This window comes from Mesocricetus auratus, unplaced genomic scaffold (assembly GCF_017639785.1).
Source record: "Mesocricetus auratus isolate SY011 unplaced genomic scaffold, BCM_Maur_2.0 Super-Scaffold_100006, whole genome shotgun sequence".
NCBI lineage: Eukaryota > Metazoa > Chordata > Mammalia > Rodentia > Cricetidae > Mesocricetus > Mesocricetus auratus.
The window spans coordinates 98,160,138-98,179,685 of NW_024429190.1; the positions used below are offsets into that span (position 1 = coordinate 98,160,138).

The 19,548-nt window shown below is 49.4% G+C and overlaps 1 protein-coding gene across 3 annotated transcripts in view; it reads right to left on the minus strand.

The window, feature by feature from the left end:
* The window catches only part of Frmpd2 (FERM and PDZ domain containing 2), a 115,221-nt gene that overhangs the window by 64,416 nt on the left and 31,257 nt on the right, over positions 1-19,548 (minus strand). For all 3 annotated transcript variants that reach the window (XM_040747717.1, XM_040747716.1, XM_021231548.2), the window contains exons 4-12: positions 14,789-14,854; positions 12,537-12,728; positions 12,164-12,296; positions 10,769-10,847; positions 9,771-9,906; positions 8,106-8,177; positions 6,659-6,833; positions 3,088-3,235; positions 2,366-2,504 (exon numbers count right to left, since the gene is read on the minus strand). In XM_040747717.1, the coding sequence (XP_040603651.1) occupies positions 2,366-2,504; positions 3,088-3,235; positions 6,659-6,833; positions 8,106-8,177; positions 9,771-9,906; positions 10,769-10,847; positions 12,164-12,296; positions 12,537-12,728; positions 14,789-14,854 (1,140 nt within the window). The remainder of the gene's footprint in view (positions 1-2,365; positions 2,505-3,087; positions 3,236-6,658; positions 6,834-8,105; positions 8,178-9,770; positions 9,907-10,768; positions 10,848-12,163; positions 12,297-12,536; positions 12,729-14,788; positions 14,855-19,548) is intronic.

Genomic DNA, 19,548 nt, shown 5'->3' on the forward strand with positions numbered 1-19,548 from the left:
CTTAACACTATAAAGGGAATGTCCAACAGACAGATGGGATGCATGAAGGAAGTCCTAGCCCCGTGGAGCTAAAACATGCAAGCACCCCAACTCCATGGCACCCTCAGGAAGACCACCCATCATGACAAGACAGAGTGCAGATGGAGTCCAGCAATGTCTACGACTGTGTAAAATCCCCACATGTGATCAGGCTGGAAGAGTCTGTGCCCGTGGAATGCTGTTCTGCTGTGATGGTGTGATTAAGGAGGTTTATTTTTATACTCAATTGCCTTTGTCTCCCTCTTTAAAATGCAAATGTAATCATGTTACTTCCCTGCTTAGAATTCTACAGGGGCTCCCATCCTTCACAACGGCAGATTTCAGCTCTTTTCACACCAGAAGCGCTTATCTAACAACATATAAGCCCCTTAGCAAGACATACTAAGTCCTCCCCAGTGTGACCCATGCCTCCTAGCCAGCCTTGTCACCTCATAAATGACCTGCAGCCTCTTCCTCCTGCCCACTGACAGCACAGAGAGGAGCTGTCCCTTTTGAAGCCCCCTTACTGTAGTTAGGATGTGAAACATCCCCCGAGAGCCCTTGGCACTAACAGGAGGAAGCGGGACCTTTAAGAGGCAGCTGTGTGACAGAAGTTGAGTCACTAAAGGCACTCACTCCCCTGAGGTATTTGGACCCCAGTCTCCTCTCCTCTCCTTCCCATATCTTCCCTTCTTCCAGGGTTCACTGTGTCACCACATCCAAAAGCGACAGAGCCAATGACCATGGATTACAACCTCTGAAACTGCGAGCCAAACAGGTCTTTCCTCCTCAGAAGCTGATGGCCACAGGTATTTTGTTACAGCGATGGAAATCTACTGCACCCCCTAATGCTGTCTGAAGAACCCACACAGAAAGTCAAGCACAGCTATGGCTTCCAGATGATGGCAATGTGTCGGCACAGGTTGGTTGACTGTAACAAATACAGGGGAATGGTTATATCGTTTTGGGAGAAGACTGTGAGTGGGTGAGGGGAAGAAATCTCTGTATCTCCCACTTAATCTTACTGCAGAGTTAAAAGCACACTTAAAAATAAGGTTTATTGAATCTTTTATTGAAGACAGATTTTTTCATACAATATATTCTGATCACAGATTTCTCTCCTCCAACTCCCCTCAAGGTCCCTCCCCACTACCTCACCTGCCAAAATCCATACCCTTACAGATTGTCTATCTAGAATATGTAACGTTAACTTTGCAATGTTTATGTGAGTTATTTAGGTCAATGGCAGATAGAGTGATCTCTTAGTAAAGATTGGCTATTAATATTAGTGACGGTAGTGATAAAAACTCAGTAAGTGCATACATTACTATGGTTTGGCTCTGATCTGAGTGATCCCCAAAGGGTCCAGTGTGGATAGTCCTGATAATTAGTGTGGTGTTACTGGGAAATGATGGAAACCCAGTAAGTGCATACATTACTGTGGTTTGGCTCTGATCTGAGTGATCCCCAAAGGGTCCAGTGTGGATAGCCCTGATATTAAGTGTGGTGTTAGCGGGAAGTGACGGAGCTTTCATGGAGGAAGGACTAAAGGGGAAGCCTTAAATCATTGTGGGCTTTCCTGCAGAGGGGACCTGGGATCTCAGCCCCTCTCCCTCTGAATTCCTGTTTGGCATCTTGAGCCCCCACCCCAACATGGGTTCCCACTATGGGGTACCCAGAACCTTCAAACCAATGGAGTGGCCCAATCTTGGGCTTTGAGCTTCTAAACCTACAGCCTTTTCTTTGTAAGCTGTTTGTAATGTTTCATTGTAGTAGCACAAACTGATAGATATAAAGACAGATGTGCCAGATTAGAACCACATTAGGACGTATGAACTTCCTATGTTCATCCATATATAACCCAGAACACAGGAGCAGTGTTTAATGAAAGCTTGTTTGATATGTGAATGGGTGAGTAGATGGGTAGGTAAGTGGGTGGGTGGATGGGTGGGTGGATGGGTGGGTGGATGGATGGATGGGTGGGTGGGTGGATGGGTGGATGGGTGGATGGGTGGATGGATGGATGGATGGATGGATGGATGGATGGATGGGTGGATGGGTGGGTGGGTGGGTGGGTGGGTGGATGGATGGGTGGGCGGGTGGATGGATGGATGGGTGGGTGGATGGATGGATGGGTGGGTGGGTGGGTGGATGGATGGATGGATGGATGGATGGATGGATATAGATAGATAGATAGATAGATAGATAGATAGATAGATAGATAGATAGATGCTAACAACACTTCTCAAAAGCAAAGCCTCCGCATTCCTAGCAGTCACCTCCTCTCACAGTCATCTTTCCAGTGATTCCACCCAAAGACCCCAGGTATCACCCCTACCTCCTTTACCTCCTTAGGATAACTTCCAAACTCAGCCTGCAGGGCCAGGACCCCCAGCTGCAGCAGTGTCTCATCGTTGCAATACAGCCTCTCTTCTAAAATGTCTTTCCGAAGCTGCAGGTAAAACTGATGCCTTGTCAGGCTGTGCCTAGCAAAGAAACCCGGTAATAAAGACAGCTTGAGGGGTAGGAGAGTGCTTCACTGGGGGGCTTCTCAGTATGGGAAAAAAATGGATACAACCCAGCAGAACCCAGAGAACAGAACCAGAGAAACTAGTGTGGGCGCCTCCATTCCTCCTCCCCTAGACTAGATACTTCACCCAACACCCACAAGGATATAGTTTAAGCTATAAATCCGATATTCAATTAAGTAGCGTCTCCAGTAAGTAACAGAAAACAGACGGTGAGCTGACTTCAAAGCCAATGCACTCTCCTGGAACCCTTACCCCTGAGCCGTGGAGCTGTGCATGACAGACACTTAGGGAAGAGAGAACTTGCTACCTAGTAGACTATGTTTGGAATACAGAAAACAGTTTCTCGTTTTGACCAGGGCCTGCCTCTAAAAGACTAGTTTTCCTCTTGATTCTATTACATCCGAACCCCATGGACAGAAATTGACCACTTTATATGCATTCTATCATTCTCCACGCCTCCGCCTACCCGTTACCTGGAATGCCAGTCTGGACAGGTATAGACCCCTTAATGATCCTAGGAATGGGCTACGGCACTCACCGGAGCAGCCCATAGTGACTGACAAAGAACTTTATTCGCAGAAAGAGTGTCAAAGTGTCCATGGAACCTTTCGGGTGCTGTTCTCTCCAGCCTTCTGGGGCGACTTTGCACAATCTAGTGTCCTTGTCCAGGAAAAAGAACTCATCACCTGAAATGGAAACAGAGTTTGGAGGAAGAATCGATAGGGAGTGTCCCACCCTCATATCTCTCCCTTAAGCTCTGCCCAGAGGGGTGGGGGTGTAAGCTGCATTGGTACGGGAGAGAGCACGAGGTCCCATCAGTATCTGGGAACAAGGGACTCTTGCATGGGCCATAGGAACTGAGAGGAGACGAAGAAAAACAATCAAGACGAAGCATAATCACAGCCAGCCCTCCATATGCACAGTCTGTGTCTGCAGATTCAACTAACCGCATGTTGACACGTTTGCTTTATGTGTACTAAATATGTACAGACCTTTCTGCCATTGTCTCCTCTACAGTGTGGCACCCGTTTAGACAGTGTTCACACTGAAGTGAGCACTCTGGAGACGCACGGGAGCATACAAGGTGCAGGTGTACACCGCCTCATCGTACATGTGGACTTGTAGGGACCTGGGGGTCTGCTGGGCTCCTAGAATCCAATTCCTGTGGATGCTGAGTGCCAACTGCATTTATGATGAAGAGCTGTCACTCAGCGTCTGCTTGCCAGCTGCCATCACACGACAAAGGAACGGAATAGTATGAAGTCCCTGCCACGTGCCAGGTCCTTCTGTGTCAGTAGAAGTGACTTGCACCTCCCAGTCAGAGGCACATTACCTACTAAGTGCCTGCATCTTCCTCCAACTCACGCAGTGAGCACAAACATCCAGATTAATGGTACTCATGGCTGAGTTTCTCTCTTCGTCCCCCTCTTCGTGTGTGTGGGTGTGTGTGTGTGTGTGTGTGTGTGTGTCCTTCCCTTCCCCTTTCATTCTTTCTCTCTGCAATACAAGGACTCATTGGGGATTTCCTCTGTGGGCCAGAAGGCAGATCCCTACCAAGAATAAAATCAGCTGACAAAACTTTGATCTTAGGCTTATAGATTCCAACTTCAAGGGGGAAGCAGACTGTTTAAAGACACCCAGCTATGGTACTTTGTTGGAACAGCCCAAACTGACCAAGTCGGTGATAAGAACTATCTCATTTGCAAGCTCAGGTCTACAGCTCCTACAGTGTTTATCCTCCAGCCAATCTAGATGAAGATTAGATGAGTCCAAACTGCTGAACATACCGTCCCTGTTCCTCTGCTTCCTTGAAAGCTGTTCTCAACCAGACATCATCAGCCACTCCCAAGATTCCTGTAGATCTGACCCTCTGTATTTCCCAAGCTGTCTGATCCCATGCTCCACCCTCCAACCTCAGTGGCTTGTCTAGGGTAGACTCCCACCACAGCTAGAAGGTAGGGCTGTTAAATTAGCAACCCGCCTTTGCTGCCTGCAGAGGTATGTGTGGAGAGCTAGGTTCACATCCAGGTACTTCTCATGGCCATTGCCCACCAACCCAGCCCTCCGCCTTTGATGTTGAATCTGACTCCCCGCATCATGCTCATTTTCCCTTAAGATGGACTCTGTCCAAGAGGTGGACAAGTTCCCAATACAGTCTGGCTGGCAAACCCTCCCAAGATGGTCTCTATCCAGATCCATGATTCACTGAAGCAGCTCCAGAAATCCAGGAACCAGCCCAAAAAGAAGGATTTACATCTCCTTGATTGGAGGGGTTTTACTCACCTAGATTTTACTTATTTGTTCATTGAGTGTTTTGAGCATATATGTGCAGGTTTGTGGAAGCAAATATGTGGGAGCATTCATATGTGTGTGCCTGTAGAGGCCAGAGGACAATCTTGAAAGCCATTACTCAAACACCATCCACCATTTCTATTGAGACAGGGACTCTAGGTGGCCTGGAACTCCCAGGGAAGTTATGTTGGCAGGCCAGTAAGTCACAGGGATCTGCCTGCCTCTGCCTCCCCAGCACTGGGATTACAATGACACACCATCACAGTTAGATTTCCTTTGTACATGAGTCCTGGGAATCAAACTTAAGTCCTCCTGCTTACCAGGAAAGCACTTTACCAACTGAGCTATCTCCCAAGTCCTGGCTTTTACTGGATTATACATCTCAAATGAATAAAATGCAATGTTTTCTGTGGGCTGCACAGTCAGAAAGCGTAGCTCTCACCCCTCATCAGAGAAGTTTCTTTTACAGAAGACAGAGACCATTACAGAACGCCATGACAAAACAACTGACCATGAGGCACTAACCCCCAGCTAGTATGTCTATAACTAACCCCCAGCTAGTATGTCTATAACTAACCCCCAGCTAGTATGTCTACAACACATTCCCTACTCCTGAAGCTCCAGGATCACGGTGAAAAAGAGAGTAGGAAGATTGTGAGAGTCTGAAGACCTGAAAGTCTGCTGTAAGATTGTCACACCCATGAAACCTAAACAATATAACTGACTAAATAATGTGCATAGGGAAAATCTCATGGGGCTCTAACTCTAGACGAAAAGCTACAGGCAACTAATGACTGTTCAGAGAGAAAGGCAAATCAGTTTTCCCCAGAGATGAGCTCTCTAATCAATTAACCAACTGTCATCTGTGTGTGTGCGTGTGTGACACTAAACACTAAACAGACTCAGCAGGTTTGCATGTAACAATAATAACTAATGAATAAGAGGACATGAATTTGAGAGATAGGGCATGGGTGAGGTTTGGAAGGAAGGGTGAGAAGGGAGAAGTGATATAACTGTATTTTAATTAAACATTTTTAAATAAAGTGATTCTGATAGCTTCTGATACACAGCAGACACTTAAAAAGAATACAATTCTTCCTAAAAAGCGCTTCCATTTGTAAGTTAACAAAAGTTAGACTTTATTGACCATGGCCTACATAGAAGTACAGAGTGACTGTTCTGTTTGGAAGTGGTGTCCTTGTGGTGGGTGGGGGCGAGTTGTCTGATGAGAACCCTGGGGAGACAAGGACACTGCTGCCAGCCCCACTGTGACACACCAAGAGCTCACAAGCCCCTCTTTAGAGGCTGGAGGATGAGGAACAGAGACTCTAATACCTCACAGGTGGGGCCTGGAGCTCAGACTGAAGTCCCACAAAATCTTTTCTCAGCCTCTTTCCCTCCGCACTTTAGATTGAGGCTGAGGAACTCCATCTGCAGTATAGGACAGGAGAGGAGATTAAAAGGCCTTTCATGGAAAGACTTGGGGAAAAAATGTTTGCAAACCATTCTCTCGGGAAAGATTAACTTGGATTCTTTGGGCCAAGGTGCAAAATGCCAGCAGCTTTTCAGATAGTTTACAAATGTTTTAATATCTGTTTGTCTAACTTCAAAATGTTATAATTGATCAGATCTGGCAAGCTACAAACCCACATCCTACCCCATCCTCTCCTGACAATCTGTGCTCACCAAGGTACCCTGTCTGCTAAGTTTGGTGTCCCAGGATCAAGCAATTTTCCAGGAGGAACAGAGTCCACGTACCTGTGAACCTGGGTCCCAGAAGCTCATGGTGTCAATAGAGACCCCCGGGAAATGCCTACCTTTCATGTAAGCCAAACCAAAGTAGGTGGTCTCCCCAAGGTTGGTGAAGGACATGACAACATCGAAGACAGCTCCTGCTGTGGACTCCATGTCACACTTCACCTCCAGACACTGTCCACTCAGCAAGACCACACAGAGGTCTCTGAGAGCCAAGTAGGATTTCCCTTTTTTGGTCTGAAAACAATAATAGCATCAATGCTCACAATCAAGAGGAGACTATGAGTCTTTCACTTGGGCTAGTCACCAGACTAAGCATGGCCCATGGTTTACCTCATTTAATTGTCTAACTACCTGTGCAGTGAGTATAGCTTTGCTACCTATTAGCAGATGAGAAACTGAGGCTTAGAGACGATAAGGGACTTTTCCAAGGTTGCACAGTTGGTAACAGGCAAAACACAGACCCAAGTCTAAACTCTCTGGAGAATCTATGAGTTTAGCATGTGGGGAGGTAAGATCCATATCTTTCCCCAACTCTCCTTCAGACTCGCCCATGAGTCATGCACCCCTGACCGAGCCAGTCAGGGTTTCCTAGTGTTTATCTGCATTTCTCTATAGAGAAGACAGGCATGGGGATGGCATAGGAACCCAGGGAAAGAAAGACACCATCCCAGGCTTCCCACAGCTCTGCCTCCAGAAGGCCTCAGAGCCAAAAGGCAGCATTGCCAGGCAGGGTTAGCCAGACAGGCATCTTGGCTCTAGGAGTATGGAAAATAGGAAGGTCTTCTTCCCAAATGTTCAGCATTAGCTGAGAAACTCATGGCTCTAGGCTGGGCATGAACCAGGAGGGCATGTACTTGACTGAGCTGGGTAGCACCCCATATAGTGCTCTCCCTCCTCCAGACCCTTTTCCTAAACCCCCCATGCCTCTCCCTTCTCTGTCTCCTTAGAGCCACTTCCCTGGCTGAAGCAGCAATTTCCCCACCCTCACCTACCATCCTCTCCCCTCTTCCGTCCCTATGTGTCTTCTCATTTTTTAGAGCACAAAGCTCTCCCCGGCATGCTTTCCTATTATGCATTTGTCTCTCCGTTCCTCCTGCTGCCAGACTGTAGGCATCACAGGGAAAGGCATAGAGGGGAGCCTGGCAGAGTCCCCAGCCGGTGGAGCTACTCCCGGCATCCGTGCTGAGTGGGGAGATGAAGGCTGAACTGGAGGCCACCAGGAGCCCCTCGCATAGGGGAGAATGAGAGGCAGGGGCAGCGTGGCCACACTCTGGGAGGGGTCTGGAGGGACAGGAGAGATGGAGCAAGTGCAGTGGATAGAAGGGAGAACGCTATTCTTTAAACAGCTTTGAGAAGGCAGAGACATGGGGGCTCGAGGGGGAAAGGCCTAGAGGAGGGAGACTACCAAGATGTCCTCAGAAAAGACCCCAAGCAACGTCCAGTCAGCTTTGAGTTTGCTTGGCTTGAGGACCCCTTCTCGCCCCACCCAGGCTAAGTGTTAGTTACCACAATGGATCCAGGCAGATGTAGGGTCACCGGGGCCTCTCCAGCCAACAGGATGAACTCTGGTCTGGAGAACTGAGAAAAACATCCAGAATAAGCAAAAGTGTAAGGGGGGGGGTTCCAGGCTTTGGAGTTCTCCTCCCTCTGCCTTCTGCAGCCCTCTGCATCACTAGAGGTTAACATTTACACAGCAGTGCATAATATTCATGGGTATCAAAAGCCTAAGACAGGCTGGGTGTAGTAGCACACGCCCATGCTCTCAGCTCTCAGGAGGTTGAGGGATGAGCTACACAGTGAGACCCTGTCTCAAAAACAAAACTTAGAGAAAATCCAGCACTGAGGAGATCTTCAGTCGGTAAAGTGCCAAGTACAAGCATGAGGACCTGAGTTCAATCCCCCAGAACATAAGTAAAAACCAGGCCTGGTGGTTTGCACCGATAGGTTCCCCCTGGGGCTTTCTGGTCATGCAGTCTAACCAAATTTGGTGATTTCCAGGTTCAACGAGAAACCCTGCCTCAAAAAACAAAGATGGCAAGCAATTGAGTATGACCCTGAAACTGCTCTCAACAAACTAACTGACGTCAGCAGAGTTCTTCCTGCCTATGAAAAATCCACAGGAGGTAGAAAAAGACTGCAGGGGCCACCCACTAACTGCATGTCCATTAGCTTGGCCTTCGGAGGCTGGGCAGGTTGGTATGGCTGCTCTCTGACCTCAGGTCCTCCACATTTTCCCAATCCTAACACACACACACACACTCACACACACACTCACATACTCACACATACACTCACACACACAGACACACAGAGATACACATACACAGACACACACTCACACACAGACACACACACTCACATACACACACAAGCACACACACATAGAGACACACACAGATACACTCACACACACACACTCACGCACAGACACACACAAGCACACACAGACACACACTCACACTCACACACTCATACACATACTCACATACACAGGCACACACACTCACACACACAGACACACACACTCACACAGACACACACTCACACACAGACACACATTCACACACAGGCACACACACTCACAGACACTCACACACAGGCACACACACTCACACACAGACACACACAGGCACACTCACAGGCACACACAAGCACACACACAGGCACACACACCCACAGACACTCACACACATACTCACACACTCACACACAGAGACACAGATACACACTCACACACACAGGCACACACAAACACACACACAGACACACTCACACACACACACCAACAAGAGAGGAAACACTTCTTCCCAGCTAAGCCACCTTGCAATCTCAGCAGGCCCTGCATTCTGTCTGTCCACGAGGCCTCTTACAAGTGCACTCTGCCTGGTCATCTCTCTTACAGGCCACACTGGGGTGTTGTTCTACACACAGCCTCAAACTTCAGGAGAGGAGGGCCTGAGACAAACCTCACACCCTCAAGAACATCTAGTGTACATCCAGTCCAGGGGTCAGGGATGGGGGCTGGATGATGCCTAGATTCAAGTGACCAGGTTCAGGTTTGTGTCAGCCCAGGGCCGCTGAATACTGAAGCCCCTGTCTGTATTCTCCCATGTGTTACAGGTCCTAGCTGGACTCTTGGCAGTGTCCTCCAGCCCAGACCTCTTTGCTCACCTTTCCCTTCCTTTGGAGGAAATTCCTTGGAGAAGCTGCTGCTGGCTGTGAGCTTTCTGCTTCAGGCAAGAGCACAGGCCCAGAGCCACACGGCAAGCCCGCCTCGAAGTCACAGGGACCCACACCTGCAAAAGCGCTGGCCAGGAGTGGGGAAGGAAAACGTACTTGATGAGGCATCCATCCTGCGACAGACTCAGCTGCCCCCCTGTGTTAGTTCCCACATCATGAGAAGCAACACAGAATCTTCTGTCGGTGAAGCCGAGACCCTCAGAGGTTAAGGCTACACAGCCAGAGGCTGGGGAACTACTTGAGGTGTAAAAGCACACCTACTCTCCACCACCACTATCACCATCCCAGGATTCTGCCTCAGTGCTCACCGTGACCCCAAGGTCCCAATATTCCCTAAATAGATCATGGCTCTGGCTTTGTTTTATTTTAGACATTCAAACCTTTTGACAATAAATAGCCGTGAACCACCTACGGATGCTTTGATCAACAGACGTCCTGTGGTACAACGAAGCTAGCAAACTCCAGTCACCTAGAGGGACTGAAGCCATTACAGCATGCACACTATGTCATGTACTCAGGGGATGCCGGGGTAACAAACCCACTCCCCAGGAGTGAAACCTCTCCTGTCAGTAACTCAGCTGGCCACAGATGCAGAAGGTGGCCAAAGAGGACAGGGATTCAGCAATCCCCACTCATCAGCTCTGAATAACTGTGGCCAGTAGCCATTGTTTGGGAGTTGTCAGCAGGCAGGGTGTACCTAGAGATCACCGCTAAAACACCAACGCTCATGTTGCTCCATCTCTGGGCCTGAATGGGACTCCCAGAAGACATGAGGTTCCTGACAAGATTGTTGCCAACAGGCAGCGCAGGTCTTGGTTTTTCACTACCATCATTTTCTGAAGATCTGGCTTCTCATCACTAGTCAGCAAAGAATCAGGTTGTGTAGACTCCCACACCAGGTTCACAGTGCTCAGGAGCAGGAGACTCACCCATGGACGAAGCTGCAATGTCTGTGTGCTGTGGTGTTCCAGCGTCGCCCCAAGGAGCTCTGTGTCTCTGTGCTTCTCTCTGAAACCGACCAAGCAGCATGGTTGGTGGGTAGGGGCGGTGCAAACAAACAGCTTAGCTTTGTAGGGTAAGCAGCCCAGCATGTGTATACTGCCACAAATGGTCAGCTGTGTGCCCTTGGTGAAATCACTAAACATCTCTGAGTCTGTATTCTCACACAGCAAATGGAAATGACAGTCACAAGACTAGGGAGTAAGAAGAATGTTAGAGGGGAGGATAAGCCTAATGACAAAAGGCACAGCGGTTAATTGATTTAGAAACGACAATCAACAACTTTAAATATAAATAATCAAATAAAATTGGGCTTGGTGGCGTCTGCCTGTGATCTCGTACTCAGAGGTCGAGACAGGAGGATCAAGAGTTTGACATTCTGTTTCAAAATGAGTGAGGAAGTGCATAGGGTGTGATGGCTAAAGCTGATCAATCTGACAAGATCTGGGCATGTCTTGTCTCAGATCGGCTTAATTGAGATGGGCAGATGAGCCCTAACCGTGAGGGAAGTAAGAGAGCTGAGCACCAGCCTCCATCTCTCTGGGCTTTCTCACTGCCGAGGCCATGTGACCAGCTGCCTGTCACTCCCCTCCCCCCATCACGCCTTCCTACATTGGGGACCCTCACACTGTGAACAGAACCAATCCCTGCCTCCTTCGGTCTGTTACTACCTCATCACAACAGGAAAAGGGGCTAAAACGTAACTCAAGTTCAGAGAGCTGAGAAGCAGGTAGAGGCATATTTGAAGGTTAATGTAAAAGCCACTCTCTCAGCACACCTAGAGTAAAAATTTAAAAAGTCTTTTATGAGTTATTTGCTTGTCATTCCACTTACAAGGTCATTTTTAAAACCTTTTTCTGTTTGGGGGCTGGAAAGATGTCTTAGTGGTAAAAGCACTGGCTGCTTTTCTGGGGGCCCCTAATTCAATTCCCAGCACCCCATGGGGGTTTATAACTATCTGAACTCCAGCTACGGGAAATTTGATGCCCTCTTCTGGCCTCCACAGGCATCAGGTCGGTACATGGTACACACTGATGCATAAAATAAGACAAAACCTTTTTCTTGCTTTTTCTAAGTTGTTCTCGTCAATTTGGACAACTAGAGCCCAATTTAAACAGCTAATATTTATTATAATTTAACTCTATTCAACTTTACTAGGCACAGAGACCCTAGGCCCGGGCCATTAGCACTTCCTGGGAGAATAGCGCTCTCATGGGAACTCCCCGCGGATACAGCAGGGATGTCCACGCTCAGGGCAGGAGACAGCTGACTGGTCCCTTTGAGTACCCTCCGTCTATACAGGACTGCTCAGAGGCTTCACTCACCTCTTCCAGGCTGCAGACTGTCAGAGGCCCGAGCTCCGGGGCTCTCGCTACCTGCCCGATGCAGCTTGCTCCTGAGAAAGTAACTTCTGCTCTGCCGCTCACAGGTGCCTTCCTCGACAACTCTTCTCTCCACCTGAGTGGGGATTGGCAGACTCACACATCAGCGACCAGGTCAGACAAGAGCATCGATACCAACACATGCAAGGCACCTGTCAGGCTAACTCCTTAGGGGTGTCTGCTAGACAAGTGCTCTGTCAAGGAGCCCCTGGACTTTTTATTGAATTTCCCTGTAGTTAAAATGTGGCTGATTTAAATTCTAATAGGCACACACAGCTCGTGGCTCCCAGTGGGAAAGGTGGATTCAATAACTGACCTCGGAGATGGTGCCCAGCACCAAGCCCACCAGCCGACTGATGTGGAGACTGGCAGGGGCGGGGTACACAGCCGCTTCTTCCTGATGAACCCGGCAGGCTTCCAGAACCGCCTGCAGTGGCCTCCGTCTTCGCGGCTGGTCTTCGCACATGGCCAGCAGGAGGGAGTGCAGGGTCTCTTGAAGCTGCAGGGGCTACAGAGCACACCCTGGTGACAAGTGTGGCCAGGTGGAATGCCCACAGCAGGTCACCAAGGCCCACATGCCCCGGGGACTCCAGGAAACACTCATCACTACTGGAACGCATTTGCTTCTCCTGGAACAGACGTCTGGTTTGTCATCGAGCCCAAGCAATGGTTCCTGCATCTACTGTGCATCTGACTTGTCATCGAGCCCAAGCAATGGTTTCTGAATCTACTGTGCGTGCCACTCCTTAACCTGAGCCATCCGACGCTAGCTCAGTGAGCTGACAGAAAGCCAGACAGCACAGACCTTGACCTAGGCCAAATGCTTGGCTGCACTAGTGGTAACACACACACACACACACACACACACACACACACACACACACACACACACGCACTCACACACGCACGCACACATGTACACCACTGCATTGACCTGGTAGCCTGGTGCTTCCTACAGTTATCTGGTGGGGGAGGGCAGTTATGTCATGAGATCTTCCCCTGGAGCATGAGTGCAAGGGAATCAGGCCTGTAAGTTAAAGTGACCTTTCATGCTGAGCCAATGAGCAGCAAGCAAGGGCTCAGTCACAGTCACCATTGGTAGAACTCTATGCCACACAGACATGAAAGAAAAACTAGTCATGTACAAGCACCCCTTCATGCTCTCAGAGAGCCCACCTTCACAGCAACCAGGCCACTGTGTCAGGAATTTACACACCTCCCTAGAGGCCACTGTGTCCAGCAGAGTGGTTTTTCATCCTCGTTGCCTTAAAGATCACAGCCCCACACAAATGTTACTACTTAAAGAGCAAGAATAGCTGAAGATGGAGAGGGTTTGGCCTCAGGAAGCGCAGGACCCCACGAGTATTCAGACAGAAGCCTGACCAGGCAGACCTCAACCAGCAGCAGGGGTTTGGAAGCAGGCAGAATGAGCCTTTCTGGTGTATATGCATAGAGGCAAGAGGTGCGGATGAGTTGGTGAAAATGAGCTGGTGTGTGTGTGTGTGTGTGTGTGTGTGTGTGTGTGTGTGTGTGTGTGTGTGAGGAAAGGGCTACAGTAAGCGCTGTGACAGAATGCAGGGCCCCAAAGTGCTGGGTACAAGATGGGGCTGGCAGAGCAGTGGCCAGGCACAGGATTGCAAGTCACACATTCATAAGACGAGCCCTGGGGATGTCAGAGAACCAGCAGACAGCAGCGGGAGCCAGATTCTGGATGCAGAATACAACCGTGGGGGTCTCAGCTCAAGCAGGGTGAGTCGTAAATGGTTTTCTGCTTAAGAGATAGGGACATTGTGAGGAAGGGAGGGAGGGATGGAGGAAGGGAGGGAGGGAGAGGGTATTGGTGAAAGGAAAGGGAGGGTCCCATGGCTGAGTTCAACAATGATTCTGTAGCCCTAGCTTTTAAAGGATTCTTATGATGTCAGATGAAAATGTGCATTCGCACACATGTAGGTGCATACACAGAGAGAGAGAGAGAGAGAGAGAGAGAGAGAGAGAGAGAGAGAGAGAGAGAGAGAGAGGCTCATACACAAATGTATGCGTTCACACGATACATGCACTCATCAATAGAATTGTGCAACACGCTTTGCTCTATAAAGTGACTGTGATGGAGACTTGCCACAGTCAGTAAGAAGCTAGTGTGAAGCCTCTTCCAGAGGAGACATTGCAGGGTACGTTTTATCTCAGTTACTGAGCACAGAACCCTTTTCTCAGGCAGCATTTCACTTCAGGAAGGGCTGATTCTAAAAGCATTGAAGAGAATTCATAAACAACCGTCTTTGTCGTGTGTGAAATCCTCTAGATTGCTACTTCCTGTGGTCAGAGAGGACAAGTGAATCTTGTCTTGACTGCCAATCCCAACTTGGGTCTGTTTGGAGTACAAGAAGATGCTGAGGTTGCTTATGGACTCAGGGGAACGAACTGTGGATCAGTTGGCAAAACCTATGCAAGGCTTAGCACAGAAGGGAGGTGACGTCACACTCGACGCATGTGGTCCTTCTTGGGGGGGGCGCTACTGAGCTAGTCCAGGGGGATGACCTGCTAACACGAGAGACATTCTTGTTTACAGACCTGGTTTGGTGGAACTCGAAACCCTGCTGACCAGTAGAGAGTCATCCCTAAGGAATAGACATGCATCTGCCCAAGAGAAAAGCACACGGTTAGAAGTCAGGGGGTGGGGGCAGCTCCACAGTCCTGCAAGCAAAGCTCGGCACAGTTTCCAGTTTCCACAGCAAGGGGTGGGAATCCGGCTAGCCCAGCACCGAGCCTCCTTAACCTTTGCAGGCTAGAAATTTGTTTCCTAGCAGTAACTGTGATTCCCAGTTTGGGAAAGATAAGAGAGAACAGCTGTTAGGATGCTTCCGGAAGAAGAAAAAAAAAACTTTTACTTTATTGAAAACAAAAAAGTCATGTGACTAGTCCCACACGCTGTTTCTACCTGTGATACCATGTGGTATGTGGGGCCACAGCAGCCATCTTGCAGACATGTGGAAACAAGTACAGAGACTAGAATAGAAATATATATCCTGAATCCTGATTGGTATCATTGAGTTGCTGTCACCCACACCTAAGTTGCTCCTTAAGTAACGAATGACTAACAGCTCTGGCTGTTGTATTTCAGACGTTCTGTTTCTTGTAACTGCATGGTAAGGGTCAGTCTTCCTGGGAAGCCCTGCCTGTGACAGGAAGAGCATGGCCAGGCTTCTTTGAAGTTCTGTTTTTTAAAGTGAGTGTTCTGCCCAAACCCTCACTTTAAAAGGAGTGCAGATGCACTTGGGGTGGTCCTTATAGTCAGGCCAAGCCCTATTGCAAGCCTTTGGCTTATTTAAATGCATTTGGTCTTCACAATAACCCTCTGAGGCAGGTTTTTAATTGTCCCATTCTAGATAAGTGGAAACTATAGCAAAGGGAAGTTACCAGGATTTGCCTAAATAAGACCCACATGCAGGATTGAACCCAAGCCTGGAGCTCTTGCCCAGAGCACCACAGCTGTGGCTGCCAGGAGAATCAATGCCTGGTGTTAATGCTGGGGACTTGTGTCGTAGGAGACAAAGACCATGTTCTTGAAGACCCCGCTCAGGAAAATACTTTTGAAACTGCAAGAGAAGCCCCTGAAGTAACAACCCTAGTGTTAGACCTGTGGTTACTGAATGCTGCCTGGCACCTTCCCGGTGTCCTCCAGTGCTCCCTGGGAAGGCTTCACCCTCCCCAGGGTAGTTTGGGGAGTGCACAGAGAGTGCCTTGGGGAAGGTCTGGCCAGTCCTTTGCCTTAACATCCAGGGCTCAGCAACCCCTGTGTTAGACTGTCCTGTGTCAGACTGTCCTGTGTCAGACTGTCCTGTGTCAGACTGTCCTGTGTTAGACTGTCCTGTGTTAGACACCCCTGTGTTAGACTGTCCTGTGTTAGACTCCCTGTGTTAGACTGTCCTGTGTTAGACTCCCCTGTGTCAGACTCCCCTGTGTCAGACTGTCCTGTGTCAGACTGTCCTGTGTTAGACTGTCCTGTGTTAGATTTCCCTGTGTTAGACTGTCCTGTGTTAGACTGTCCTGTGTCAGACTGTCCTGTGTTAGACTGTCCTGTGTTAGACACCCCTGTGTTAGACTGTCCTGTGTTAGACTGTCCTGTGTTAGACTGTCCTGTGTTAGACTGTCCTGTGTTAGACTGTCCTGTGTTAGACTGTCCTGTGTTAGACTGTCCTGTGTTAGACTGTCCTGTGTTAGACTGTCCTGTGTTAGACTCCCTGTGTTAGACTGTCCTGTGTTAGACACCCCTGTGTCAGACTGTCCTGTGTCAGACTGTCCTGTGTCAGACTGTCCTGTGTTAGACTGTCCTGTGTCAGACTGTCCTGTGTCAGACTGTCCTGTGTTAGACTGTCCTGTGTTAGATTTCCCTGTGTTAGACTGTCCTGTGTTAGACTGTCCTGTGTTAGACTGTCCTGTGTTAGACTGTCCTGTGTTAGATTTCCCTGTGTCAGACTCCCCTGTGTCACACTGTCCTGTGTCACACTGTCCTGTGTTAGACTGTCCTGTGTTGGACTCCCTGTGTTAGACTGTCCTGTGTTACACTCCCTGTGTTAGACTGTCCTGTGTTAGACTGTCCTGTGTCAGACTGTCCTGTGTTAGACTGTCCTGTGTTAGACTGTCCTGTGTTAGACTCCCCTGTGTCAGACTGTCCTGTGTTAGACTCCCCTGTGTTAGACTGTCCTGTGTTAGACTGTCCTGTGTCAGACTGTCCTGTGTTAGACTGTCCTGTGTTAGACTCCCCTGTGTTAGACTCCCCTGTGTCAGACTGTCCTGTGTCAGACTGTCCTGTGTCAGACTGTCCTGTGTCAGACTGTCCTGTGTTAGACTCCCCTGTGTTAGACTGTCCTGTGTCAGACTGTCCTGTGTCAGACTGTCCTGTGTCAGACTGTCCTGTGTTAGACTGTCCTGTGTCAGACTGTCCTGTGTTAGACTGTCCTGTGTCAGACTGTCCTGTGTCAGACTCCCCTGTGTTAGACTCCCCTGTGTTAGACTGTCCTGTGTCAGACTGTCCTGTGTCAGACTGTCCTGTGTTAGACTGTCCTGTGTTAGACTGTCCTGTGTCAGACTGTCCTGTGTCAGACTGTCCTGTGTTAGACTGTCCTGTGTTAGACTCCCCTGTGTTAGACTGTCCTGTGTCAGACTGTCCTGTGTCAGACTGTCCTGTGTTAGACTGTCCTGTGTCAGACTGTCCTGTGTTAGACTCCCTGTGTCAGACTGTCCTGTGTTAGAATCCCCTGTGTTGGAATCCCCTGTGTTAGACTCCCCTGTGTTAGACTCCCCTGTGTTAGACATCCCTGTGTTAGACTGTCCTGTGTCAGACTGTCCTGTGTCAGACTGTCCTGTGTTAGAATCCCCTGTGTTGGAATCCCCTGTGTTAGACTCCCCTGTGTTAGACTCCCCTGTGTTAGACATCCCTGTGTTAGACTGTCCTGTGTTAGACTGTCCTGTGTCAGACTGTCCTGTGTTAGACTGTCCTGTGTTAGATTTCCCTGTGTTAGACTGTCTAACACAAGTGGCCCAGGTCCCACATCATGGGGATGAGGAGTGAATCAATAGCATCCCCTGTGTCTGTAAATCATTGTCTTTATTTATCTGAAATTGTACCCCTTTAGCCCAGCCCCGCCCCCAGGCCCACTGTGAGAAAGTTCTCAAACTGCATCTGCATGGCTGCCGTGACCCTGAGCAGAAATGGGATTGCATCCTGGGCACCGCTGGAGGCACCACTCATGCCCAGGACAATGCATGGATTCCAAGGCCCTGTCCAAAAATGTTCTTAGGGCCAAACTGAGCCCAGTAGGCTCCATCCCAAACCCTAAACTCAGCCTACAGGGAGACACACAAAAGGCTAGGGAGAAGATTTCTGAAGGCAGCTCCTGGCTCTCTGAATACCAAGAAGGCAGCTCCTGGCTCTCTGAATACCAAGGGCCTGCTTGGAGGATGAGGTGAGGTAAGGCTCAAGGGACTCCCAGCTGGACACTTGCCCACATCTGACACCTACACCTGGTCTAGACCTGGACATGGAGCTGAGTGCACTGGTTAGAGTACTCTATGTTAGTCTCAGAATGGAGCCAGGGCTTGCAGAGGGCCCTAAATACAGCCCCTGTTGGGACCTCTAAGTTCCTAACTTCCCAGAAAACACTCACAACCTTCTGCCAAGTTGGGTAAAGAAAGAATTGGTGTGGTGAATGGAAGGGGTCAGATGTGGGCATACATAGCAGACCAAGAGAGCAGGTGACCCTGCCTGTGTCTTCCTAAGGGGGCTGAGGACACTGACTTCAGCCCCTCCTGGAGGCACTCCAGAGGCCAGCCAGAATAGAGCATTAAGCAGCCAACTATACTCAGGATCGGTTCAAACACAGTCCCACTCCACACCGGCTCTCTGTGACTCAGACCCGCTGTTTATTCTTCTCTAGTTAGCCTCTTAGCAGCACACCAGGCCAGGTCTGGCCTCAGCCTCTTCTGGCTTTAGAGTTCCCTGGGGCCTGACACTTCTGTATGGAGGAGTAAGCAGCAGGAGCTGGATTTTCTCCAGCTTTAGATGTTAAGGCAAAGGACTGGTCAGACCTCCCCCAAAGCACTCTGTGCAAACCAAACTGCCCTGTGGAGGGTGGAGCCTTCCCAGTGCTGGAGGACACCAGGAAAGTCCCCAGCAGTACTCATTATCTATCTCAGCTCAGGTCCTCTAAAAAGCAGAGCCAGAGGCGAGGACTGGATGCCAAGGCTTCATTTAGAAGCTGTAAGCGCAGGGCAATGAGAGTGAGGAGAAAGGGGCTAAGAAAACCAGACAGATGTGGCACAGAGTCACCATGCTGCCACCGAGCCCATCAGGGTAGATGGCACTCATGGCCCCCTAGATCCCAGACGGGATCTGCGGTCAGTGTGCAGAGATTTCACATTTTGACTCCATCCATGGGGGAGAGGAGAGAAGATTTACCCTGCTAACTCCTCCCTCTTGCCCACCACTGGCTAGGGCTTGTCCCTACAGGCAACTATCCCTTTTCCACTCCCCTGCGTTTGCATATTGGTATGTCCTTGTAGAAAGCCCGTGTGACATGTTTGCTGAGTTAAGAACAGGACAGATGGGGCCCAAGGCTGGAGATGCAGATGGAGGATTCTGAGGGGCAGCCTTCTCCATCTCACCAAGAGGCCCAGTGGCTCCCCCAGGATCTCACGGCTCCAGAGGTGTGCAGAAGGAAAACATTTTTCCATTGAGGAAATCCAGACGTCTCCACTGATGCTGCCTCCAGGATAAGGTACTGTGTGTTGTGTGTTTTATAGTCTCTCTCTCTCTCTCTCTCTCTCTCTCT